This window comes from Cetorhinus maximus, chromosome 8, assembly GCF_964194155.1.
Source record: "Cetorhinus maximus chromosome 8, sCetMax3.hap1.1, whole genome shotgun sequence".
Classification (NCBI taxonomy): Eukaryota; Metazoa; Chordata; class Chondrichthyes; order Lamniformes; family Cetorhinidae; genus Cetorhinus; species Cetorhinus maximus.
The window spans coordinates 66,413,450-66,440,505 of NC_135886.1; the positions used below are offsets into that span (position 1 = coordinate 66,413,450).

At 41.0% G+C, this 27,056-nt stretch overlaps 1 protein-coding gene and 1 long non-coding RNA gene across 4 annotated transcripts; both read right to left on the reverse strand.

Moving 5' to 3' along the window:
* Window positions 1-448: 448 nt before the first annotated feature.
* pdzd11 (PDZ domain containing 11) lies at window positions 449-20,061 on the reverse strand. 3 transcript variants are annotated; one of them, XM_078546965.1, is made up of 8 exons: window positions 19,914-20,061; window positions 18,982-19,069; window positions 14,840-14,983; window positions 10,467-10,550; window positions 9,439-9,495; window positions 8,697-8,795; window positions 8,134-8,194; window positions 7,034-7,401 (listed from the first exon to the last, which is right to left on the reverse strand). In XM_078546965.1, exons 3-8 carry the CDS (start codon window positions 14,948-14,950, stop codon window positions 7,244-7,246), a joined length of 570 nt encoding a protein of 189 aa, XP_078403091.1. In that variant the 5' UTR covers window positions 14,951-14,983; window positions 18,982-19,069; window positions 19,914-20,061; the 3' UTR covers window positions 7,034-7,243. The 3 variants fall into 3 exon arrangements, with proteins under 3 accessions (XP_078403092.1, XP_078403091.1, XP_078403090.1); XM_078546966.1 differs by lacking the exons at window positions 7,034-7,401; window positions 18,982-19,069 and adding an exon at window positions 449-2,318 and having other exon boundaries at window positions 19,914-20,043; XM_078546964.1 differs by lacking the exon at window positions 18,982-19,069 and having other exon boundaries at window positions 7,037-7,401; window positions 19,914-20,057.
* On the reverse strand, window positions 2,325-7,027 carry LOC144683693 (uncharacterized). The gene is made up of 3 exons (XR_013577319.1): window positions 5,812-7,027; window positions 4,835-5,077; window positions 2,325-4,731 (listed from the first exon to the last, which is right to left on the reverse strand). It is a non-coding gene; the product is annotated as an uncharacterized LOC144683693 (long non-coding RNA).
* Window positions 20,062-27,056: the final 6,995 nt, after the last annotated feature.

Here is a 27,056-nt window from a genome sequence, read left to right on the forward strand (position 1 = left end):
TTCTGTTCATCAGGGGGGCAGAGAGAATGTTTCCTCTCCAAAGATAGCAAAAGAAACCCAATATTCGCCTCCAAAACTGTTCTTGATGATTTCCCCAGCAGTCAACATAATGCCAACATTATTTGAGGGCCTGAGATTCTTGTCATTACATAAACACCAGAACCACAATGGAATTCAAAAAAAATCAGTCTGAGAAACCTGCCGAAAGTCAACTGACACCATGAGGTGGATTCCACCAACCACCGATAAGAGATTTATAGGAACTATTAAAGCTACCACAAAATGCTGTATTACTTCCAAGGTTTAGAAAGGCACATATTCCTTGGACTAAGAAATCAAAAGTCTCCAGCAAGAGTATTTGCTGAAAAAAAACCAGTGCAATATTATAACTGAACAGATTGTACTGTTGCATTTTTTTGCTTACAGACATTGATGAAATAAAACCACCTTATTCTGGTATCACTTGTTTTCCATGATTTGAAGTCAAGAGTTTATTTCACATTCTGGGAATCAAGTTAATATATACAATAGGATCAGAGGCAAAGACAAGCTAACAACTAGCAAGGACAAATAAGGATTTTTAATATAGAGCATAAGTCAAAGTCCCAGCATTAAGATCCAATCATTCTTACATACATAATTAGCTAACTCAATATGCTCAAAAATTTCAGGATAGGTTAAAGGGTTTAACAAATATACAGTTTATTCTATATTATCCATAATATACCCCAAAGTTGTATTCATGATTATGCGACAGTTGTAACTATTTAAGAGGGAGATAAATTATGCAATGGAAATTATCAAGGTATTTCCCTCTTGTTTATAGCAGAGAAAATCCTTATGTGCACTCTTCTAAATCACCTATTTCCTGTGGCTGAGGAAATCTTTCCAGAGCCAATGTGGCTTTAGGCCTTCCAGAGGAATTGCTGGCATGGTCTTTGTTGTCAGACAAATCCAAGAACACCACCAGGAACTCTGCATTCATCAACCCGACCAATGCATTTGACTCAGTAAATCATGAGGTTCTGTGGATTGTGCTCCAAAGATTTGGATGTTCAAGAAACTTCATCACAATCCTGCAATTGCTTCATGATCATATGACTGCAATTGTCGAGTGGGAGATCTGAAACAGATGCCTTCAAAATCCAGAACAGGGCAAGGCTGTGTGATAACCCCCATACTATTTGCAATCTACCAGATAGTGGATATTCACCTCAAAGATCAACTGCCCCCTGGTGTCAGTATTACAAACCACCTCGATTGTAGTGGCTGTTCATACATTGTTTTGAAAGATATACCAATTAAATGCAGACAACTTGCTCATAGTGCTAAACATGAAAACCACATTCAGATAGCTGTTTGGTAGTACAGAACTTAAGTATTGCTGAAAAACGACATGTCAAAGCTTTCTATCTTGCACTCATCAAGACACTTCACAAGAATACCAATATAAGGGGAAAACAACAATTTATATTGTATGAGAAGGGAGTGCTGATTGGTTGGCAAGTGGACTCTGATTGGTAGAGGCATTGCCATAGAGAATGCACCAATTGATGGTGAGTGACAGTGTCTGATGAGTGCAAGATGAAAAGCTTTGACGTTTCTTTTTTCAGCAAAATCACATTCATTACATGGTGTATAGCTAGTTATCTGCAGAAAGTATTAAGCAGGATTATCAACTGCCTTATTGAGATAGAAGGTAGCCCACTTACATTTGCAAGATGTGATATTGAAGCAATACATGGAGTTCAGTCCTGTCTAACAAAACTAATGAAGCCAGAAGTCTCCTTAAAAACCCTTATGTAGGATGTCATTTAAGTTTTGGTCAAATACACAAATTGTATAAATATTTTAAAGTAGTGGCCTTATGGGTACTCACTTAGATGGAGTTGGGGGTTTCTGATGTTAGTGGCTTTATGACTCCTTCCAGACTCCCAAGACAGTTATGGAACCAGGCACCTGTCCAAATTTCACTTCTCAGAGTGCGAGATCATTAGTTTCTCCAAAATGTTCAGAAAATATCTAACAATTTACATTGACAGAAACTGACTGTAAATACTAGAAATGTGAAATAAAAAATGCTGGAAGAATGTTTATAAATCCCAAATTTCATTTTCAAATTTGCCCAACAAATAGAAATCCCAAATTTCAGAATCTCACTACGAATTGAACCAGCTGCTGTCTGTTGTAATCAGCTGACCAAACATCTTCCAAGTACCAAGCTTGTCAGTTGGTTTCTAAGGCACCGTGATCCCATTACATCGCTATCAGCAGGACCTCCTCTTAATGAACTGTCCTTTCCTTCTGCCTGCGAAAGTCTGAAAGAAAACAAAGAGGAGATAAAATCTGACAATCCAACTTAAGAGGATGAAGAACTTAAGTTGCCTCCAATCCTAAAACGGTGCATGCTATAAAATAATTTTTGTAAGTTCCCCACATTTACCATCAGGGAATAGATCATTTAAGCCAGAAATGTAAAACAAAAATCATATGGAATGGATGAGCTGACAGCTCAGGCTATCTACAACGATAGGGGAGACACTCCTACTGGTGAAACCTATTTACTTCTGTCAGCAGCAATTTACCTCATTTATATTACAGCACTGTCTCTGGAGTTTGTGGATCACCTCATTCTTAAAAGGTGGTGCTATAATATAAATGAAATGCTAATGCTTGCTAGCACCTCTGCTGAAATATGACCTGCTACTTTCATTGTACTCAACATAGAAAACAAAAGAAAAGCCATGCAATTCACCACTCTGTTTAGACCCTCATAGAAGATACTCAGATCTTATACCTTTGCACTCCATCCATCAGCAATCTACCTATTTTTGTGAACACTGACCAAATTAACTGTACTTACTATCCATGGATAAAACTGGACAGTGTGTAGGATAGAACACAGTAGGGGATAAGTTGAGCTGAAGATTTTTTTGCTTGTTAATTTAAAACCTTAATAACTAATGCTTCTACATCACAAATATAACTGTGAAAATTGGTCTACTTTCAGACAGAACTCTGGTATCTGGTTCATATTTTAGAAATTTTTAGGCAGCCTACAGAAAGGATAGATGGCAGCCCAGGAGGTTTTGTCCTGCAGTGGTAGTTTCTCGACCTCTGAGCCAAAGCTCCAGGTTGAAGTCCCACTCTGGGACTTGATGGCCATGGAAGATACATTTGTAACATGACCAAACAGTTTGATTTCAACCTGTAAATCCTTCCAATGCGGCTATGGCAGATGGTAAGAGCAGGAGAGTCTCCTGGTCAGCCAAAACTGAATGGTAGCTTCAGCGCAACAGCCTCCCCATGTTAAAAGACTCCACATGGAGGTTCTTGCCTTGGATGTATTCCATGGCAAGCATCCTTCTTGCTTCGAGGGACTACCCTAAAGAGAGAGATAGCAACCCTTACCAGTGACAGTCTTCATTCAATAAACGTATGAAATATACATATGAAATGCATGCATGAAACTTAATGATAGTAAATTCCCATTTATGTTTAATTGGGTTAGGCAGCGCTTGTGCCTGCAGGTGATTAGCCACTCTTTTAAATGGGCTAAGAACTGCATTGAAGTTGACAGGAATTTAACATAAATGTGTTAACCAGTGCACTAATAATGAGGAAATAAAACACATAGCAGTTACAGTAATATCCCTTCTCCACAATCCATTTTAGGACTTGCTGCGAGGTGTATTCATTCATCTCTCCCTCTCTCTCTCCCTTTAAGGTCCAATGACTAAGTTTTGATCACCCCTCACATCTCCTCCTTTGGTTGTGTCCTTTTTTGATTATGCTTTTGAAGCACCTAGGGCAGTTTTACACTAAAGGTGCTGTATAAATGTATGTTGCTGTTCAAATTTACCTTTAAACCATGGTTTATATCAAAAAATGATTTTTGAATTTGCTGGGTGGAAACCCCTAATTGGATTTTTAAAAAATACTAAAGCTACATTCCTGTGACTTGGGCTCACAGTGAAAGATGGCTACAAATTTACATCACTGTACCTTCTACATTCCAAAACCATTGAAATGGAGAGAACCTGTCTGCAAAGCCATACCAAGAAACAATGGCCTTGGAGAAGAATGAATGGGAGCTATCACCTATCCCATCAGCAAAGCATCCAGACAATCACCTGGGTACTCAACTGGATGGAGACAAACCATTAGATATAATCACATGGACAATGAGACCCTGGCTGAGAGGAATTTTCAGCCATGAACTACTCAAGTTACAACTGGAATACACTAACCATGACCATATTTGGGTCACTGGCCAGTTGGAGAGAGCAGTCACGTGACAAGCCAATCCTTTGTGTCTTTAAGCACTTGTGTTCTCTGCAGAAAAGAACAAGCAACTGAGACGCTGAAGGAGCAAGAGCCTGAATGGGTTCCCTCTCTCTCTCTCTATCCAACTTGCAAGTTTTGAACTCTGTCTGCTGATTTTGACTATCCAGGTGCTGCAGAAAGAGATTTTAAGAAGAACTCAACCCAGCACTGCTGTTTCCAGAGGAACATATAACAATAAATTGTCCATCTACATCTTTAAACCGCCTCTCTCCAAAAGCAGCAAGAGGACCACTGAGTTCAGCTTGAAGCCAACCAAGTCACCAACCTTTGACAACAGTATGCCCCTTTAATTTTACAGGGTTCTAAATTGTTTACTTTATCCTTCCACTCTGTAATCAATTTGTATGTGTGTGTGAAAGTCAGTGTGTTTATTTTATTATTTTGCTTAGATCGGGTTAAGGACAAGTTTTAAAAACTCAAGAAAACCTGTGATCGTGTCTTTTATGGTCACATCACGTAAACGGTAAGTATATCTTTTTTAAAAAACTGTTTTAGTCAAATGAGGAAAGGGAAAAGAGGGGAGCCATTCAACACCTCCTCACCTGATCTTAACAATTAAAATTCATTTTGTTAAGGAATTAAATTTTAACCTTTTATCTAAAAGAAGGGATTTTAAAGCTCCCTTAAGTCCCTTTGCAGTACTGCAGCATAGAGACCAGAAAAAACCCAGGCTCAATCCCTGGTATGTACTGCATTAGAAGCTGATCACAGCTAGGGTGCTACAACTGGCCTCAATATTCCTGGACAACCAAGCGGTGAAGAAGAAATTAAAATCTACTAATGTTTTTAATTATCCAGTTACCACTGCTAGACAATACATGTGTTGGATCCAGACAGGGTCAGGTTTGGTTGAGATACAGTCTATTAACAATCTGTTAAAACTGTCCAAACATATGAAATGGCCACTCAAGTAAGGTAGTGGAGAAAAAAGCTTGCATTTATTTGTTATCCTACATGCTTTCAGCATCTCCCAAAGCACTTTACAACCATTGAATTATTTTTGAACAGTCGCTGTTGTAAGGTAGGATACACAGCAGCCAATATGCACACAGCAGGTTCCTGCACACAGCAGGTTCCTACAAACAGCAGTGTGATAATGACCAGATAATCATTTTTTTATTATGCGTTGGTTGAAGAATGAGTATTAGCCAGGACACTGGGAAGAGCTCCTCTGCCTTCCTTCAAAACTGTGCAATGGAATCTTACACATCCATCTGTGGGGATGGGTATGCAGGGCGACAGTAACATCTCATCCGAATCATGGCATCTCTAAATCACTCTCAATTACTGCACTGAAGTGTTAGCCTAGATTTTATGCTCAAGTCTCTGGAGGGGCACTTGAACCCACAGCATTCAGACCCAGAGGTGAGAGTGCTACTCCCCTGAGCAACAGTACTGCAGCATAGATACCAGAAAGAACCCAGGCTCAATCCCTGGTATCACAGCTAGGGTGCTACAACTGACCTCAATAACTGTTGCTAAGAAAACTATTTCCAGCAACAGTTAGCAACCCAGAAATCAATGTTAAAAAAAAAGCTGAAATGAAGGAGGTCGTGTGAACCCCAACTCCAGCAAGAATCTGTCTCCTCTATTGGGACTCAAAGCTTTTTCTAGGAACATGACCTCTTTCCTCTGTTGGACCCACCACACAAACGAGGCCAAAGAACACTAATTCAACCTTTACAAATTCAAACACATATGTGAGAAGCCCAATGGGAGATACGAGAGCACAGTCCAGCAGTGGAGGAGTGGGACAGGCCCCAATTGATAATAAGGGTGCAGATTGGTCAAACAAACCAAGGAAAAAATAACAATGCACAGTTAGAATGAAATTCTAGAAATTCTCAATTTATAAAACTCACTAATTTATGAAACTCACTAATTTATGAAATTCACCAAGGCTCCTTAGGCAGCACCTTCTCAACCCACAACCACTACCATCTAGAAGGACAAGGGCAGCTGATAGATGGGAACACCACCACCTGGAAGTTCCCCTCCAAGCCACTCACCATCTTGACTTGGAAATATATTGTCGTTCCTTCACTGTCACTGGGTCAAAATCCTGGAACTGCCTCCCTAACAGGACTGTGGATGTACCTACACAACAGGGACTGTGGCGATTCAAGAAGACAGCTCAGTACCACCTTCTCAAGGGCAATTAAGGATGGTCAATAAATGCTGTCCTAGCCAGCGACACCAACATTCCGTAAACAAATAAAAAATGCATATACTTAATATCAATATACAGTTGACTATAGTTGTTGACAAGGGTCGAGGGGTAATTTAAAATAAAGAAGCAAGGATGAAAACCAAACTTTGTTAATGTCTCTCCATTATTTAGGATGAGTGGCAGAAAGAAACCAGGCAACAAGATCTCTCAATCTAACAGTTACTAAAGTTACTAGAATTTGTCATTAGGCACAGAATGGCTGAACAAATTTGGGCTACATGGATTTGCGTAGTGACGCATGACTAATTGAATCTGATTTTGCTTTTGAGGAGGTCACTAACATGGTAGATAAGGAATTCGCTGTTGATAAGGATATAAGAAATGGGAACAGGAGTAGACCATTCGGCCACTTGAGCCTGCTCCACCATTCAATAAGATCATGGCCAATCTTCTAGTGTTTCGAACTCCACATTCCCATCTACCCCCGATAACCTTTGATTTCCTTGCATTCAATAAGGTTGGTATAAAAGATTGAGCATAAATGATCACGTAACTAATATGGTTGAAAATTGATTGGGAGGTAGGAGATAAGAGAGTAGAAATAAAGGTATGTACTCTGATTAGCGAAATGTGATAAATGATATTCTCCAAGGATCTGTGCTAAGGCCTCAGCTTTTTGTCATATTTAGAAATGACTCAGATGTAGATCCAAATTTGCAGATAACACTACAATGGAGACACAGTAAGTATTGTAGATGGGCACAGGAAATTGCAAAAGTACATCAATAGATGGAGCGAATGGGAAAATCTGTGGCAAGCAGAGTTCCATCTGGGGTAGTGTGTGGTCATCCATTGAGTCCAGGAAAGACAAATTGCAGTATTTTCTAAATGGCGAGAAAGCAGAAATTCTGGAAGTGCAAAGGGTACCCATGTACACAAATCTCTAAAAGCTAGTAGACAGGAACAAAAAGCAATCAAAAAGGCAAATAAAATGTTGGTCTTTATCTTAAGAGGACTGGAATATTAATTATGCTTAATTTGTACTGAGCCTTGGTCAGAGCAGAGTTGTTTAGTTCTGGACACAGTACCTCAAGAAAGGTTTCGTAGCCTGGGAGTGCATGCAGATTCACCAGAATGATACCATGGATTAAAGGAATAAACTGAGGATAGGTTGCATTAACTTGGCTAATATTTCCCTTGAGTGTGGAAGATTAAGGAGTGATCTAACTGATGTGTTTAAAATAAAAAGATTCAACAGGGTAGATTAAGAGAATCTATTCCCTCGGGTAGGGGAATCCAGAACAGGAGGGAAAAGTATTAAAATTAGGGTCAGGTCATTCAGGACTGAAATCAGGGAGCAGATCTTCATACACAGGATAGTTGAAATCTGGGACTCTCCCACAAAAGCCGTGGATGCTAGATCAATTGAAACTTTCACAACTCAGATTGACAGATTTGTGTTAGCTAATGTTGTAAAGGGAGATGCTTCAAAGGCAAAGTCAGATCAATGAGCTTGAGATCAGCCACGATTTAATTAAAAATGGCAAAACAAGCATGAGGGATTGAATGGCCCACTGATGTTCCCATCTCCCTAAAATAACTAGGCTTGTACTTACTGTATGGAAAATAGCGAACCCTCATTGTAATTTCTTTGGCAGATTTCAGAATCTCAACAGCCTAAAGAACAGAAATAAATACAGCTCAACATCAAGAAAAAGGTTCTGAAGGGAAATGGGCAGATGATTTTTTTTTCCCTTACAAAAACAATGTTTTGTTGCTATAATAAATACAAGTTATCTGAACCAGAGCCATCCAACGTTAGCACTGCTATATCCGCTCCTCAACCAGTTTATTTTTTTGAATAATAACTCTCATCTACATTCCCCTGAACTTTAACCCAAGTGGTTAATCATGATGCACAAATACCTGGTGTTCATCTCTGATCAGACAAGTTTTACCAGGCTCAAAATTCAAAATTGAAAGGTCAATCATATGGATGGGACACCTATCACCATTAACTATCAGGACCACACACTGGTCCCTAAGGCATATCCTGAATTGGAGTTCTGAACTTTCAAAACCCATGCCCCATGTGTCTTTAGTCTTAAAAGTTCACCTAACATACCCTTTTGATGTTAAAATTCTGCACCTTTGTGTGCTATCTGACTCTGGTACTTACCTTGCTATGTTCTATGTCCTGAAAGTCAATATCATTCACAGCAAGGACTTGATCTCCCTCCTGCAGTCCTGCATGATCTGCATCAGAATCAGGAATCACCTATGGTAAAAGGTAATTGACCGGGCACTTGTGTTAGTATTTAAGAACATACACACATACATCTTATTAAAAACACTTCTCAACTTTCTAGGTCTTCTGTGTTGGCTGTGCTGTGCAGCAAGTCAACAAGTGGTCAACAAAAGAAAGGGGGGAATTATTTTGTGTGCATTAGATCTTCTTCTCCGTCCTAAATTAAGGTGCATTGTTGCCACAATGATTCAGACTGCAACAGCTTGGCTTTTTCTATTTTTCAGCATAACATTTCACCAGCCTTGGTAAGTGACACTGCCAATTAAGTGCTGAATTAGAAAAGCTGTGTGCTATGGTATCACGGTCACTGAGATGGGATTGAGACTGTCCAAATTCATTTCACATCGGACCCTTAAGGCCAGCAGACAAAAGAAACTTCCATTCATCAGCCTGAATTGGATTTAAATGCAAAACACCAGCATTTTGAAAATTTGAGCTTTTCAGGATTCCTTCGGTACACATCTGCTGCCTGAATATCCGTTACTCTTTGGCTAACAGGTTGTAGTCCTGTGCCTTTGTTCTTGCTCAAGCAATAACTCCAAGGACCTAACCGGAGCATCATGTTTAACAGAAGTGCACAAAGCCAAAACACATTTAAGCAAAGAGCACGAACCTTTGATATGAAGATGCCAAGTTGTGAGGCCTTGCCCCCTCGGATGTTGAATCCAAGCTGCAGGAAACAAGAACACAAAGTTTGTGGAACATCAGGATTACAGAACTTCCAAGACAGCATTGTGTTACCCTTCAGATAAAGGCCCGTCAAGTAACACAATGCCAACCAGGGCAATAAGGCTAAATTTAGCTTCAGACCCACCGGCTGGGTCATTTACAACACCAAAATTGCAACTAGTATTGCCACTTTTTAAAATTTGTAGCAAATTACCTCAACTTTGGGCTGCACTCAGAAAATTTGACAAACATTGCTTGACAAGCAGGCCTATTTTTCAGCCACATATTTCCTTCTCCCCAAGTCAACTCAACCAACTGGCCACAAAAAAACCCAGCATGCAAAATTGGAACACTGTTCAAAGGAATTCAGTGTCAAATATGGACAGTTTATGTCCGCTAAGACCAGAGATGAGGATGCTTCAAACTCATTTCATTTACAACCCTTTTATAGCCATCAGACCAGGCTGGAATTCTCTTCCAGTTCTGCCGAAGGGCCATGAAGGCTTGAAACGTTAACTGATTTCTTCTCCGCCGATGCTGCCAGACCTGCTGAGTTTTTCCAGGTAATTCTGTTTTTGTTTTGGAATTCTCTTCCCATTAATTTATTAAATTTGCTATGCCAACTGGTGATTGGAAAGCATGCTCTGCGGACGGGGATTCTCTTAGGCATTCCTTTCTTCCTCGTTTTAGAAGAGTTGACCAATCCCGTAGGTTTTGAATTTGGTCAGGAATTTACTGCACATGGCAAACCAACATCCTACCATTCTTGTAGTACAGCAGTTTGCAATCCAAACCTTTGCAGCTTGTTAAATTATTTTTTGAACTGATTGAGAATACAACTTAAGAAAAAAATTACTCCTCACAAAAAGTAGCATTAAAGATAAAATATTGGGTCAATAGAAGACAATGCACTCAAAACTTAATAACTTCCTCTAATTTACAAAGACATGCTTGGGTATGAAGGGTTATTACCTGAGCCCCAGACGGTTTCTTCAACTGGATTATACGAGGCAAAAATTGGGTCAGCTCATTGTTGTAATCTGAGTGATGTAACCTCTAAAGAATCAAATACAAAATTTTGAAAGTGATTTTTAAATTTTTTAAACTCACATAGAACCAAATTATTAATTCCCTGTAAAGTCCAAATTCAAGTTCATGCGTAATGTTGCACCATCACTGACCAGAGTACACAAAGGACAACATTTAAAAAATACCATCCCACAACTATCAAGCCTCTCATAGTTCAGGATGGCTTATTTTGTAACAAATGTAATATATGCTTCAATATTTTTCTTAAAGAAAGTTACAACGTTTTGGAAAGTTACATTGTCTGCTTAGATATTTTGTATGCTTGGTGTAAGTACAGCTTACCTGCATCACTTCTCTGTACTGGTATTCACTGAATTACTAGCTCAAAGAGTTATTTCTTTGAGTGAAAGCAAATATGACAGAATGCAAGCAGCCCTCTTACACAATCTAATTCACATAAATAGCAAATGGGAACAAAAAAATTCACAGATCAAATATTAAATAACTGCAAAGTTTTTTTAAACCCCCTCCCCCACCCCCCCTCCCTGTCTCCTCCAACAATAAGTGCAAAGAGCTCATGGGTTTCTTTGTTACTAAGATTGAAACCATCTGATCAGCTGCCTGTGCCATGTCCCTCCCTTCCACTAACCCACCAGGCCAAACTTCCTCTAAAGGTCCCCCTACCCTAGCCCTGAACTTTCATCTTAATTTAGTTTCTCTCATCTCCCCATATGTTTTGTTTTACAATCATTTTATAAAGACCAAAACATTTAAAGAGAAATCTGAACACCCAGTGATTAATTGCAAGAAATTACTCCACAAGATTTCACATTTTAAAACAAAAATAATCTTCATTGTATATAAAGAGAAATTAAACAAAGCAAGCACCACTAACTTATTATAGTTTATAAAGACTTATGCTTTAAATTCAGTTCTACTTGTTACTGTCCCCACAAGAGGTCCCTTATCTTACAAAATCTTGAAGGTTCATTCACTTTTCCCAAGACCTATCTAAAGATGCCACAGCCCTCCAAAATTCACTTTAATTCCCCTCAAGTGTTCCAACTTTCTCCGAGGTAAGGTTTTATGGAGACCCTTCCATTAGCTTTTTGTTAGACAACCCTCCAGCTTTCCTTTAAGATCTCAAGACTGTGGATGCCTCAGCTCCTTGTTCTGGCTGCTGTCAGTACCCAACTGCCTTCTCAGCCTTCCAGTCTGCTGACTGCTTTCTGACAAGGCTCTGCGAGGACCACTGGCAAATTTACCAGCTGCTTATCCCCTCACAAATTCCAAACTGAGCTTGAGCCCCACATTCCACGCAGTGAATGATAAAGTTTATCTTTTCTCTGCTTAAAGTGCAGGCCTAACTACCAATTATCTCAAGTTAGCTCTCTCAATCCAGTGAGCTGCAGTCTACACCAAGCCAAAAACTGCAACTGCCTGCTTTCTGAGCATAGGCCTAGATAACTTAAACAAAAAGATCCTTCTACTCCCATAGTCCATCTCTATGATAATGTGGCATACTTTGGGATGTCCACAAATAGAAATGTAAATTAATTATTATACCTTCAACAAAACTATTTGATTCTGTAACCCATTATATTGCTATTGGAGTTAACAACTCTTTCTGAAGCATTTCTGTCCTTGTTGCCCAACTGCCTCCAATCTCTTTTCATCTGGGAACTATGTATATAATTTAAATCTTTTATTGAAGTAAGTGGAGACCCTCCTGCTCTACCACAAACCTAACAATAGGTCATCTATTGTTCAAATGCTCCAACTGTCAACTCCGACCTTATTGAACAGACATAAGCTATCTTTTAAGTATAATAAACCCACAGTTGTTTGAATTGCATTTACATCAGAGTTGCGCTTACCAGTTTCTCAACCAGATGCCACCATTTATCTACGATTAAAATTTTAATTCCTAAAACTGAGTGTTATATTCTAAAACATAAAGCATGAACTAGATATTCGCAACGCCAGTCCAAGCATATCTTGTCCATGAGATTTAACTCCTGCTTCCTCTACCCTATTCCCATTAAACTACTAACCATCCAATTTCCCTTCTTCCCCATGTTAGTCAACAGTTTTAACTTCCCTCTCTCTTCAGATGTTGTTCCTCTCTCCTTTCAATCTACCATCTTCACCCCTCTCCTCAAAAACAAACACGTGAACCCCACCATCCTTGCAAACTACCATCCAATTTCCAACCTCCTTTTCCTTTCCAAAATCCTTGAACATGTTGTCACCTCTGAAATCAGTGCTGATTTTTCCTGAACTCCATGTTTGAAACCCTTCAATCAAGTTTTCACCCCGCAACGTTACCAAAACTGCTCTTATCAAAGATACAAATGGCATCTTACATGACCTGTGACAAAGCCAAATTATCCCTCCTCGTCCTTCTTGACCGGTCTGTAGGCCTTGGTTACATGGCTGACCACATATACACACCTCACCACCACCTCTCTCGACTCCTCCACAGTTGCTAAATTATAAGATTGTTTATCTGACAACTAGTACTGGATAAGCAAAAATTTCCTCCAGTTAAATATTGGGAAGACTGAAGCTATTGTTTTCGGTTCCCCCTCCAAATTCCATTCCATAGCTACAGACACCATCCCTCTTCCTGGAAACAGTCTGAGACTACACCATGCCGTTTGTAACTGTGCACTGTTTGGTGTCATATTTGACTTCAAGATGAGCTTCCGACCACATGTTTGCAGCATCACTAAGAGTACCCATTTCACCTCTGTAACACTGCCTTACTTTTCCCGTGCCTCAGCTCACCTGCTGCTAAGACCCACATTCATGCCTTTGTCTTAAACCTCTAGACTCAACTATAACAATGCACATTTGGCTGATCCCTCACATTTTTCCTCCATAAACTTCCGTCCATGTCCTAACTTGAACAATGTCTCATTCACCTGACACCTCTGTGCACGCTGACATACATTGGCTCCCAGTCAAGTGATGAAAATTTTAAAATCAAGACATTCTTGTTTTCAAATTCCTTTATGACCTTGCCCTTCCTTTTCTCTGTAATCTCCTCCAACCCCAGAAACCTCCAAGATATTTGTGTTCATCTAATTTTGGCCTCTTCAGTATCCCTGATTTTAAGTTGCTTCATTCACTATTGGTGGCTATGCCTTCAGTTGCCTAGGCCCTAAATAAGGGAAGCCCGTCCTTATACTTCTCTGCCTCTCTACCTCGCTTTCCTATTTTAAGACACTCCTTAAAACCTCTCTCACTGACCAAGCTTTGGTCATCTTCTCTAATATCTCATGTAGCTTGTTGTCATATTTAGATTTATAAATGTTGCTGTGAAGCGCCATGGGACGTTTTATTACATTAAAGGCGCTATGTAAAGGAAGTTGCAGTTGTTGTAAACTAGAACAGATAAGACAGTCATTTATAGGACTGGGTTACCTAGGCACCTCAAGCACTTGTTTAGGATCCATAGAACCATAGAAAAGTTACAGCACAGAAAGAGGCAGCCAGCCTATCGTGTCACCACGGCTGAAAAAAAAAAATAAAAAAACTGGCTGCCCAATCTAATCCCACCTTCTAGCACCTGGTCCGTAGCCTTGCCAGTTATAGTACTTTAGCTGCAGATCCAGGTACCTTTCAAATGAGTTGAGGGTTTCTGCCTCCACCACCAAACCAGGCAGCAAATTCCAAACACCCACCACCCTCTGGGTGAAGAAGTTTTTCCTCATGTCCCTTCTAATTCTTCTACCAATCACATTAAATCTCTGCCCCCTGGTAATTGACCTTTCTGCCAGGGGGAACAGGGCATCCCTGTCTACTCCATCTAGACTCCTCTTAATTTTGTACACCTCAATCAGGTCACCCCTTAGCCTCCTCAGTTCCAAGAAAACAACCCCAGCCTATCCAATTTTTCATCATAGCTGCAATTTTCAAGCCCTGGCAACATTGTAAATCTCCTCTGTACTCTCAGCAGAGCAATAATGTCCTTCCTGTAATGTGCTGACCAGAATCCAACGTCAAAAGGACGTATGACATTTTTCTCTCTCCTGGCTGTGATGATCACATGCAAAATAAGTTTCAGCACTCTTTTACAGTTTCTCGTACAGACCCATAGTATAAAACTGGCTCTATTATGTTAATCAGGAATGAGAAATCTTGTAGATTTTTTTCTTTAGAGGCCCAGGCATGCAACCCACCAATTGAGTCCAATTCATTCAAAAGATCAGGTATCAAGTTTAGGCTTTTTTGTCTGTATTACTTAGTGCCACAATGATCGATGTTAAGAGCACATCATTAAAAAGAACTTAGGTAAACAATATAGTTACCTCCTGTACTGGGATCCAGGCAGGCGGATTCTCGTATGGTGGCAAAAACACTACTGGATACTGATAGTCATCATAATTGCCTTTTGGGTCCGCATATACCCGGTTCGACATTGGATTCCTTCAGAAACTGCAGATGAATAAAATCTGTAAAAGTAGGACCATAAACTGCAGTGAATGTCTAACATTTTTACTTAATACACACACTACATTGTGAGAGGTCATAAATATACCTACATAAAATCACTAGATATAAACTAGAAGGGCCATTCAGCCTACTTTAGTTTATTCACCCAGAAAGAACCTACAGTCCACTCATCATGACACCAAGATGCTTCTTAATGATCCCAGGGATTTTGCCACCACTGCCCCACAAGTTGATCAATGTGCGAGAACTACACAGCAGTTGTAAATTTGCCTTTTACTAATTTGAGCCTGTGCCCCTTGTTCTGTTTTGGTTTAACTGGGAAGTAATTTCCTGAAAATAGTTTTCTCATACCATTTACTACATCATATATACCTATAATGCCACCTCACACCAGAGCTGACCCTGCACATTGCACAGCAACATGCACAGCAACATAATTGTATTTTGCAAACTGTGCAAATTACAAACAATGAACAAATTTACAAGTTGGTACCTTCATAATATTCTCCTTTAATATTCACCTTCAAGAAATATTTTAATTTCAATATACTTCCCTCCCATCTAGGTAATATTAAAAAATTGATATAAACAAAAATAAACACTTCACTTAGTAATCTTTGAAATTTCAGAAAGCAAGCCAATTATTCAGAAACCTGCATTTTTACATAGCGCCTTCCACAACGACAGGATGTCCCAAAACATTTTACAGCCAATGAAGTGGAGTCAGTTATAATGTAGGAAACACAGCAACTAACTTGCACACAGCAAATTCCAACACAGTAATGCGATAACCAGGCAATCTGTTTTTGTGGTGTTGATTGAGACATTAAGCCAGTCGTTCCTGCACCGTTGTTAAAACTCCACTGTCCTACTAAATACATGTTGCTTCTTTCAAATCATGTAGGGTCTCTATTTTACAAGTCTTTCGCAGCTGTTTTAACATGATTCCCAACTAGGAAGATAGTTAGTTATCCATTTGCCTCTTCCCTTCTTTGGGGATTCTGTGCATGATGGAAGAATAAAACAGAGATGCACTGCACAATGTCTTTAGAAACATTGTGTACAATTAATTTTGCAACATAGTGAAAAAGAATTGCATCATACTGAGCAACATAAGTGCATTTTATTTTCCAACCAGCACTTTCATGTTCCTACTGTATTTGATCCTTTGCATTACTGCAGCTTACATCTCCCACTAATTCTACATCTATACTAAAGATGGACTTTACAGTTTCAGGTCAAGGTTTAAACAATAGCTTTCAGCAAAAGAAAATTTTAATTTGAGAGAGGTCTTTTTTTTCCCCCCACAGGGGCATTTTTAGATATATTACCCCCCTTATCTATTTAGTCAGATGCCTCCATTCAGAAGGGTAGGGGGCACAGCCTGTTCCCAGCCACCACCAACGCCCATGCAAGTGCTGTTCAACTTTCCATTCCCTTGTTTGGGCAAATACTATCTTTTCAAGTTAATGTCATAAACAAAGTTCTTTCTTCATATGGCTAGAGTTAATGATCCATTCAATGGTTTCAGCTGACAGTGCGAATGGTTGATGCCACCAGGAATGGATCTCTTAAGGCAGAAGTTTAGTATTTTTTTTAAATTCATTCACGGGATGTGGGCTTTGCTGGCTGGGCCAGCATTTATTGCCCATCCCTAGTTGTCCTTGAGAAGGCGGTGGTGAGCTGCCTTCTTGAACCGCTACAGTCCATGTGGTGTAGGTACACCCACAGTGCTGTTTGGGAGGGAGTTCCAGGATTTTGACTCAGTGACAGTGAAGGAACAGCAATATATTTCCAAGTCAGGATGGTGAGTGGCTTGGAGGGGAACTTCCAGGTGGTGGTGTTCCTATCTATCTGCTGCCCTTGTCCTTCTAAGTGGTAGTGGTCTTGGAAGGTGCTGTTGAAGGAGCCTTGGTGAATTCCTGCAGTGCATTTTGTAGATGGTACACACTGCTGCTACTGTGTGTCGGTGGTGGAGGATGTGGTGCCAATCGAGCGGACTGCTTTGCCCTGGATGGTGTCCAGCTTTTTCAGTGTTGTAGGAACTGCACTCATCCAGGCAAGTGGGGAGTATTCCATCACACTCTTGACTTGTGCCTTGTAGATGGTAGACAGGCTTCGGGGAGTCAGGAGGTAAGTTACTCGTCACACGATTCCTAGCCTCTGACCTGCTCTTATCACCACAGTATTTATATGAGCGATGGTCTGACTTGGACGGCCACAGTCACAATTTCAGCTGTTCCTCATGTTTCACTTATGGAGCAAGTGGCCACATCTTCCCTGGTCTGACCTCAAGCAGTTGAGAGTTGAACAGATTTTCCGTGGAAGGTTGAAACCTAGGACTTCATCACTCAGGTCAGTTACCAGGTTGCAGTTGAAGACAGACACCACCTTTGTTGATGTATCCTGTGCTTGTGCCACAGTGTGGCACACAGGCATGCTGCTGAAACTCTTCAAAATCATCTGCTGTGTGAAAACCCAACAGCTAATCAATTCCATGATCAACAAATAAACAGTTCCACGTACACTTTAGAGAATAAATCAGCTGCCCACACACAACTAACAATGGGCTCCCAAATAGATCAGTCTCCGTCCCACAGCTCTTCACATATGCTGACAACTTGGCCCTGGCTTTCCAGGCTAAAGAACTTCAGGACATTGAAAAAACACTCATTGAAGATCCACATTCGCTGGAAACCTTCTTCAGAAAATGGAGACTTCAACCAAACGCTTCCAAGATTGTCACTTCAGCCTTCCACCTGAACAACTCTAAGGCCAGGGAAGAATTTCATACCCAGTTCTGTGGCCAACCACTCACACATGGCCCAATACCAAAATACCTGGGCAACACTCTTAACCGTACGTTGACCTACCAGCAACACCTCTGTAACACCGGAGCTAAGGTCAAGCCAAGACTGGATCTCATACGGAAACTGACAGGTACCGCCTGGGGGCAGCAGAGCCAGCACACCATGCACTGTTTCACTTGTCCTGGTCTAATCAACAGCAGATTACTGCTGCACAATCTGGCTCAGAAACTGCCACACAAATTGTAGATATCCACATTCAGGAAGTCACGAGGCAAGCTTGTCCAACCTTTTTGCTCGAGGAGGCCACGTTTGCGTTTTTTTCTCACTCAAGGGACCGATGAGCAAATTTTGGAAAGATAAGATTTGGCACAGAAATAAAAAGAATTTCAAAAATAAGTTGCGGTATTAAGAAAAGAAGCAATTGCTGGGCAAAAGTAAACAATTTATTGCTGTAACAGTGCTTAAGTTACAAAAAGAGTAATTAATAAAAATGACCAGAGTGTGAGGGTCAATGTGTGAGGCTCAATCCCAGTCTTAGGGTGTTCACTCACCCTCACCCACTGTGAGGAGGTGTCTGTGTATGTGTTGGTGTGTGGTGGTAAGAGCGAGCGATAAATGCAAGACTGGGAGTGAGGCAGACACTCACTCACTGGACACCGCCATGTCACAGTTGCCCGGGCCCCGGCTCCCCGCCGCAGCTCGCTGGGGCCCCAACACCCTTGACTCCCTTTCCCAGTTTCCGGCCCCAACGCATCATCGCTTCTCTTGGGGCCTGGCAGCCAACAGCACACTCACCGCGCCATTGTTCGCTGCTCCTCCAACAACAGACTGTTTCTCTTCCTCATTTGCTGCTGATAGTGAGCCTATCAGCAGCAAACACGGCAAAGGGACAACCTGTGGTTGAAGGAGCAGCTCCTTGCAAAATTTTGAATCTTATTTACCTACGTTTTGAACTTATCAGCCTGTCTTGCCGGCTATTGAACAGTGGCTCAGGTAGAGACAGTTGGACAAGCCTGTCCATAAAGGTTAATTCTGGAATGTTGAGATTAACACAGCTTGAATGGCTTCCTGTGCTACATTGAACCTCCTGATGTCTGCAGGGAAAGAACATCTCAAAGAACATTATTGGCTGACAGTGAACAAAGCATTCCCACTGACACAGGACCTCAAAAAAAACACATGATCACCTGAAATCACATAGTCAGTTCTGGAACACACTCCACACCCTAGAAACTGATGATAGCCTCACCTCTCAATCGTACACCTCCTGATTGACTGTAAATAATAAATATTGCTTATTCTAGGGAATCATCATTCATTTTGGGGAAGGCAAGAACCACAAGAGTTCATTATTAATTTAATTGGGGTAAATAACACCTTGCCCAATACTTTACAGCAAATAATAAAACAATATTCATCAGATTCTGGTTATTCCATTAATGTTTTCTCCTAGATTTATCACCCTTAGCTAGTTGCCTCAGCAGCCTGGTCCTTTCTCACACATCTGCTCTGAAACCAAAGAGCCAGGAAAGAATCCTCCATTCTACTTCAACATTAGTTCAAATAGAGTGTTCAGCAACTTGGTGTATAAAAAGTATGCTTTCTTCACCCAATGTTATTTTTAACAGTTAATTTTCATCAGCAGAAAATATTCAAACAGCAGCCTTGCTCACACAGTATCTCCTGTCTCCTCATTAGAGCCACAAGCTTTTATCCAGCTAATTTAAAAAAAAATTAGAACTGTGCAAAAATCCAATTAGCTCACAGCCTTTTTCAAACGCTGCAATGGAAACTCTCGCTTTTGCTGTCAAGTTATCACAAAATTGTGAGGGGCAACCCGGTGCCCAAGCAGATCTCGGCTGGGCAACCACCCTGAGCTGGCCACATGCACACAGCATTAATCCTGTGGGATGGGTCTGTTCATAACCACAAGACAAAAAACTGCAGAAAACCGAAGAGGAAACGTCCTGAAACACAGCGTTTTTCGGATCTCTGGAAGACAGGCCTGCAGCTCGGATCACCCTTGGACAAACAGGTGCCTGAACACAGCCCGACCAGGAGTTAAGGGCATCCAGAGCCCCCCAACAACACAATCAATTGACCCAGCCTCGGCCTTTACCTCAGCTTCCGATTGAAAATCCCAGCTCGGAGCACCAACCGAAGCAAGCGCCCAACCGCCGGCCAGTAACCAATAACAACAGGCGGTAATCACATGACATCAGCGGGCAAACAAGCGGAGGCGTTTCTGGAATTCGAACCAGAAAGGCAGGGGGGCGGGGACAGGGGAGAGGGGCGAGGTCATGAGAGAAGGGCGGGCCAATGAGGTGACGGGGGGGTTCATGGGAAAGGGCGGGCTGTAGGGAGAAGGGCGGGGCTACGGAGTGAGGGGCGGTGCCATTTGGAGAAGGCCTGAAGAAAAGTCATTTGGACTCGAAACCTTTACTGTTTTTCTCTCCACAGATGCTGTCAGACCTGCCGAGTTTTTCCAGAATTTTCTGTTTTTCTTTCAGATTTCCAGCATCCGCAGTTTTTTGCTTTTATTTTAGCCTTTTGGTGAAGGGCGGGACCATGGGGTGAGAAGACCATAGCTCTGAAGAGGAGCTGTGCTGACTCGAAATGTTAACTCTGTTTCTGTCTCCACAGATGTTATCAGACCTGTTGAGTTTTTCCAGCATTTTCTGTTTTTATTTCATATTTCCGGTATCGGCATTATTTTGTTTTTACCATAGGTTGAAGGTCGGGGTGATGGGGAGCAGAACAGGCAACAGGGAGATAGCAGGTAATGGGAAGAGGGTAAGGCCATTTGGAGAGGGGGCAAGGCCATTTGGGGAAGGCTAGGACCATGGGGAGGGGGCAAGGCCATTGGGAAGGGCAGGACCATGGGGAGGGGGCAGGGCCGTTTGGGAAAGGGCAGGACCATGGGTGAGGGGCAGGGCCTTTTGGAGAAGGGCAGGACCATGGGGTAAGGGGTGGGGCAATGGGGAGAGGGGCAGGATGATGGGAAGCCACACTCAGAAACAGACACACCAAGAGTTTTGCACACAGGTTGTTACCCATGGCAGCATTAGACACTGAAAAATTGGAAGCTGTAAACATGTTAATACAAAAGAAAATATAAAAAGCAGACGAACCTGTGGATAATTCATCAGTGAATGGTATGATGTAACTTTAATCAGGTGTCATTTGCTGGTGATGCTGTTGATGTTGCACTACTTGAATGTGATGATGTTGATGTTTTCTCGCTGGTTTATGATGTTGCTGGTGTTGATCTTTTCTGCTTTACCAGCTCATGTGTAGGTCAAATATGAAATTTGTTCCTTTTCATTTGCTTACCGGTTTTGTTCTCAGTGACCTTGGATTGTCAGCTTCACCCAGATGGGTTCCAAGTTTTCATAATAGGATCCTGTACAGTTTGTCCTTTCAACAGCTCAGGTAGTGATTTGGCATTCTTGTTGAACTGTTGGCTTCCTCCTACCTGTGCATCAGTGAGTTATTTTCTTACTTTCTCCTGATCACTTGGAAGGAGTACCTTGTCTGGCAGAGTTGTTTTATACTTTCTTCCATTTAATAGCACTGCAGACGATTTCATGTCAGCCTTGAGAGGTGTAGAATAGAGTGACAGTAAAGCAAGATTTGGGTCTTCCTTTGCTCTTGGCATTTCATGAGGGTTCTCTTGACCATCTAGATGTGTCTTATAAACCCATGTTCCCTTGGATAATGAGGTGATGATGTTGAACCCATATTGTTCAGCGAATTCCTTAAATTCTCTGGAGGTGAATTGGGTTCCATTGTCACATTTGACAATTTTAGGAATCCCTTACTCAGCGAACAGAAATCGTACTGCTGAGATGATTGTTGTAGCTCTCAAATCTTCCACCTTTTGGATATGAGGGAACTTTGAGTAGTTGGCTGCAACTCTGAGATACCATCCTTGATTGTGTGTAAATAAATTATTTCCCATAGTGTGCCATGGTCTGGATGATACTTCAGTAGCTATCATTTCCTCTTTCCTGCTGTGTCTTTCTGTACTTCTGGTATACGTTGCATGTAGACACCATTTGAATTCAATGGTGTTTTATACTTTCTTCCATTCAACAGCTCTGCAGACAATTTCATGTCAGCCTTGAGAGGCATAGATCGGAGCGACAGTAAAGCAAGATTTGAGATGTCAAGTGAGATGTCATCTCTGATAGACCATATTGCTGGCTGTGTTTGTTATATTTTATCCAGCCATTTTGGGATGACTTGCTGAGAGAACATCTGCACCTCTTCATCCTTGCTGGTCTCACCTATAATTTGACACAGTTTCAGTGGTGTTGTGTTCAGTAGACAATGGATTTTTATACCTAGAAGTTTTATCTCATGTTTCTCCTGTGGCAACAACTAAGGCAGGGCATCTGCTATCAGGTTCTCTTCATGGCTTGTATCTCAGAGTGAAATCATTGCTCTGAAATCTCAAGAGTAACCTCTGCAGTCTTGCTGGAGCTCTACATAGATCTTTCTTGTAGATTTGCTCCAGTGGACAATGACTACTCTCCACTATGAACCTACTCCCATAGAGATATTTATGGAATTTCTCAAATTCATACATGACTGCCAAAAGCTTTTTTTCTATGTTGACATATCATGTATCTATCTAGTGTACCTTATTTTGTCATTGTTTCACTGCATCAACTCTGCTGCCTTTCTCTTGACTTAATTGAGTCAGCTAGCTAGGTAGTCAGTATCTTCATCTGTCTACTCATGGCTTCATGTGCTCTGGCCATGTCTACAGCCTGCTTGTCAGCTTGTCCTTTCCCATTAAATCTTTTTGAACTTCATGGTGTGCAGAGCCCCAAATGAACTGATCCAGCAGAAACATAGAAACTAGGAGCAGGAGTAGGGCATTCAGCCCTTCGAGCCTGCTCCGCTATTCAATATGATCATGGCTGATCCTCTATCTCAAAGCCATATTCTCGCTTTCTCTCCTTGATGCCCTTAATATCCAAAAATTTATCAATTTCTTTCTTGAATATACTCAGTGACCTGGCCTCCACAGCCTTCTGTGGTAGGGAATTCCACAGGTTGACCACCCTCTGAATGAATCAAATTTTCCTCATCTCAGTCCTAAATGGCCTATCGTGTATCCTGAGACTGTGGCCCCTGGTTCTAGACGCTCCAACCAGGGGAAACATCCTTCCTACATCCAGTCTGTCTAGCCCTGTTAGAATTTTATACATTTCAATCTGACCCCCTCCCATTCTTCTAAACTCTAGTGAATACAGGCCCAGTTGAACCAATCTCTCCTCATATGATAGCCCTGCCATCCCCAGTATCAGCCTGGAGAACCTTCACTGCACTCCCTCTATGGCAAGTATTTCCTTAAGTAGGGAGACCAAAACTGCATGCAATACTCCAGGTGCTGTCTCACCTAGGCCCTGTATAACTGCAGTAAGACATCCCTACTTCTGAACTCAAATCCTCTTGCAATGAAGGCCAACATACCATTTGCCTTCCTAATTGCTTGCTGCACCTGCCTGTTTACTTTCATTGACTGGTGTACAAGAACACCCAGATCCCTTTGTACATCCACATTTCCCAATATATCACCATTTAAATAATACTCTGCCTTTCTTTTTTTCACACCGAAGCGTATAACTTCACATTTATCCACATTATACTGCATCTGCCATGTGTTTGCCCACACACACAACTTTACTAAATCACCCTGAAGCCTCCTCCTCACAACTCTCAACCCCACCCAGTTTTGTGTCATCAGCAAACTTGGAAATATTGCATCTGGTTGCTTCATCCAAGTCATTTATGTATATCGTGAATAGCTGGGGCCCAAGCACTGATCCCTGCGGTACACCACTAGTCACTGCCTGCCACCTGGGAAAAGACCCATTTATTCCCACTCTCTGTTTCTGGTCTGTCAACCAATTCTCAATCCATGCCAGTATATTACCCCCAATCCCATGTGCTTTAATTTTGCCCACTAACCTCTTAATTAGGACCTTATCAAAAGCCTTCTTGAAATCCAAATACACCACATCCACTGGTTCTCCCTTATCTATTCTACTAGTTACATCCTCAAAAAATTCCAGTAGATTAGTTAAGCATGATTTCCCTTTCATAAACCCATGCTGGCTTTATCTAATCCCGTTAATGCTTTCCAAGTGATCTGTTGCCAAGTCTTTTATAATAGATTCTAGCATTTTCCCCACTACTGATGGTTGGGATAACTGGTCTGTAATTCTCTGGTTTTTTTATCCCTCCTTTTTTAAATAGTCCTCCAACCTGTAGGAACTGCTCCAGAGTCCATAGAATTTTGGAAGATGACCACCAATGCATCCAGTATTTCCAGGGCCACTTCCTTTAGAACTCTGAGATGTAGATTATCAGGCTCTGAGGATTTTTCAGCCTTTAACCCCACTAATTTCTCTAGCACCATTTTTTTACTAATACTGATTTTCTTCAATTCCTCCGTCTCACTAGACCCTTGGTTCCCTAACATTTCTGGGAAATTATTTGTGTCCTCTTTTGTGAAGACAGAACCAAATTATGTCTTCAATTCTTCTGCTATTTCTTTGTTCCCAATTATAATTTCCCCCGTTTCTGACTGTATGTTTGTCTTCATTAATCTTTTTCTCTTCCACATATTTATAGAAGTTTGACAGTCAGTTTTTATGTTCCTGGCAAGTTTACTCTCATACTCCATTTTCCCCTTCTTGATCAATCTTTTTGTCCACTTTTGCTGAATTCTAAACTGCTCCCAATCCTCAGGCTTGCTGCTTTTTCTGGCAATGTGTCCTCTTTGGATCTAATAGTATCCCTAATTTCTTTTGTAGGCCATGGTTGAGCCACCTTTCCTGTTTTATTTTTGCGCCAGACAGGAATGAATAATTGTTGTAATTCATGCATACATTCCTTAAATTTTAGCCATTGCCTATCCACTGTCAACCCTTTTAGAACAGTTCCCCAATCCATCATTGCCAACTCGTGCCTCATACCCCCATAGTTCCCTTTATTTAGATTCAGGACCCTAGTTTCGGATTCAACTTCTTCACTCTCCATTCTAATGAGTAATTCTATCATTTTATGGTCGCTCTTCCCCAAGGGACCCCACACAAAAAGATTGTTAATTAATCTGTTCTCATTGCACAATACCCAGTCTAGGATAGCCTGCTCTCTAGTTGGTTCCTCAATGTATTGGTCTAAAAAACCATCACGTACCCACTCCAGGAAATCCTCCTCCACAGTATTATTGTTAGTTTGGTTTGTCCAATCTATGTGTAGCTAAAGTCACCCATGATTACAGTCGAACCCTTATTGCATGCGTTTCTAATTTCCCGCTTAATGCCTTACCTTACATCTCCATTGCTGTTTGGGGGCCTGGAGACAACCCCCACCACATTTCTGTTCCTTGGTGTTTCTTATCTACACCCAAACAGATTCTACATTATGATTTTCTGAGCCAATATCACTATTGCACTGATTTCCTCCTTTACTAACAATGCTACCTCATCCGCTTTCCCTATTTATCTGTACTTCCTAAATATTGAATACCCCTGGATGTTCAGTTCCCATCCTTGGTCACCCTGTAGCCATGTCTCCATAATTGCAACTATATCATAACCGTTTATACCTATTTGCACTGTTAATTCATCTACCTTATTGTGAATGCTCCACGCATTAAGGTACAGTGCATTTAGACTTGTCTTTTTAACCTTGTTAGTTGTCTTAGCTTTATTTTGCACTATGACCCCATTTGTTTTACGCCCTTGTTTTTTCTGCCTTCCACTTTTGCTTCTTCATTTTCTGTCTTTTGTTTCTATCCTTGTTTCCACCTCCTCTATCTCCCTGCTCAGGTTCCCATCCCCCTTTCACCTGCGTCCTTGAATTTACATTTTCTCACTGCATTTTTCAATCTTGTTATGAAATTGTTGACAGGTTCACCTGATTCCTTCGTCAGGCCTTGAAATTCACACTGGTAGATCTGATGATTTGTCTTATGTTGAAGACGTGCTGAAGTTTTCAAAAAATTTTGTCTGGATTTTTTGCTATCCAGCAATTAAACAAATTTAACTCCTTCTCTCCTGCCCCCAAAAGGATGGAGCTGACCATTTCCTCTTCACTAGTGCCTTTTAGAAAGATACTGAATTCCAGTCTTCACTTTTGTTTAAACTTCTCAAATGTCTCTTGCTAGTGGTTTCCAACTTTTTTTTTGGTTAAGGAACTCTATAATATATAGTGAAATTCTGTGGAACCCCTACCATCTGTCCTTTCTCCCCTCCCACTGTATAAAGTAAAAAAAAATGAAACCAAAGTAAAACATTATAGAACGAATGAATGAAAATGAAAAAAATGAATGATTATTTTCATGAAATTCAAGCACAATGAAAAATTCTTGAAAAATTTAAAAATTAAGATTCAGTGTGAAACTTGAGAATGATGACTTTTGCATATTTCTTTGATTCTTGGACAAATTGTGGATAAAAGCATTCTCACATTTCTTCTTTAACAGATAAAAGTTGTTCTCTTTTCTTAATATTGATATTGTTAAGAGCTGAAGATCCAAGTTCGCACAGATAAGTTATCGAAAATTGCGGCAAAATCTTCAGAGCCTTCTTTACAATGTTGGGGTATTCAGTTTTGATACTTATCGAAAATGAGTCTGGAAGTAGTTCAAGGTGTTTTAACTTCAATGTTCAATCATTTCAAATGTCTGTCAACTCACCTTCTTCCTTGAGAGTGAACTGTCCTACACCATATGTTACTTCAATGAATGGCTTTCTAATCCAATTGTGCTTTTCAACTGACAATGAAAGAAAATAGCAACAGATACTTTCTTGCAATGAATCCAGATGATCTTCATACTTTAACAGAATTACCTGGAAAAACTCAGCAGGTCTGGCAGCATCGGCGGAGAAGAAATCAGTTAACGTTTCGAGCCTTCATCTGCCGAAGGGCCATGAAGGCTCGAAACGTTAACTGATTTCTTCTCCGCCGATGCTGCCAGACCTGCTGAGTTTTTCCAGGTAATTCTATTTTTGTTTTGGATTTCCAGCATCCGCAGTAGCTTTTAGCTTTTTGTTTTGATCTTCATACTTTGTCTGGACAACCAGATTGTTATGGAAACTACACTTATCTTGTCGGAGAGCAGGAGGTTGTAAATTCCAAGTCCCGACTGACCTCAGAGTTTCTGCGCATGTGCAGGCCAGGACTGTGCTTCACATGCGTAGTTCAGGATTTTGAGTTCTTGGGCCAAGGATGGGCCCAG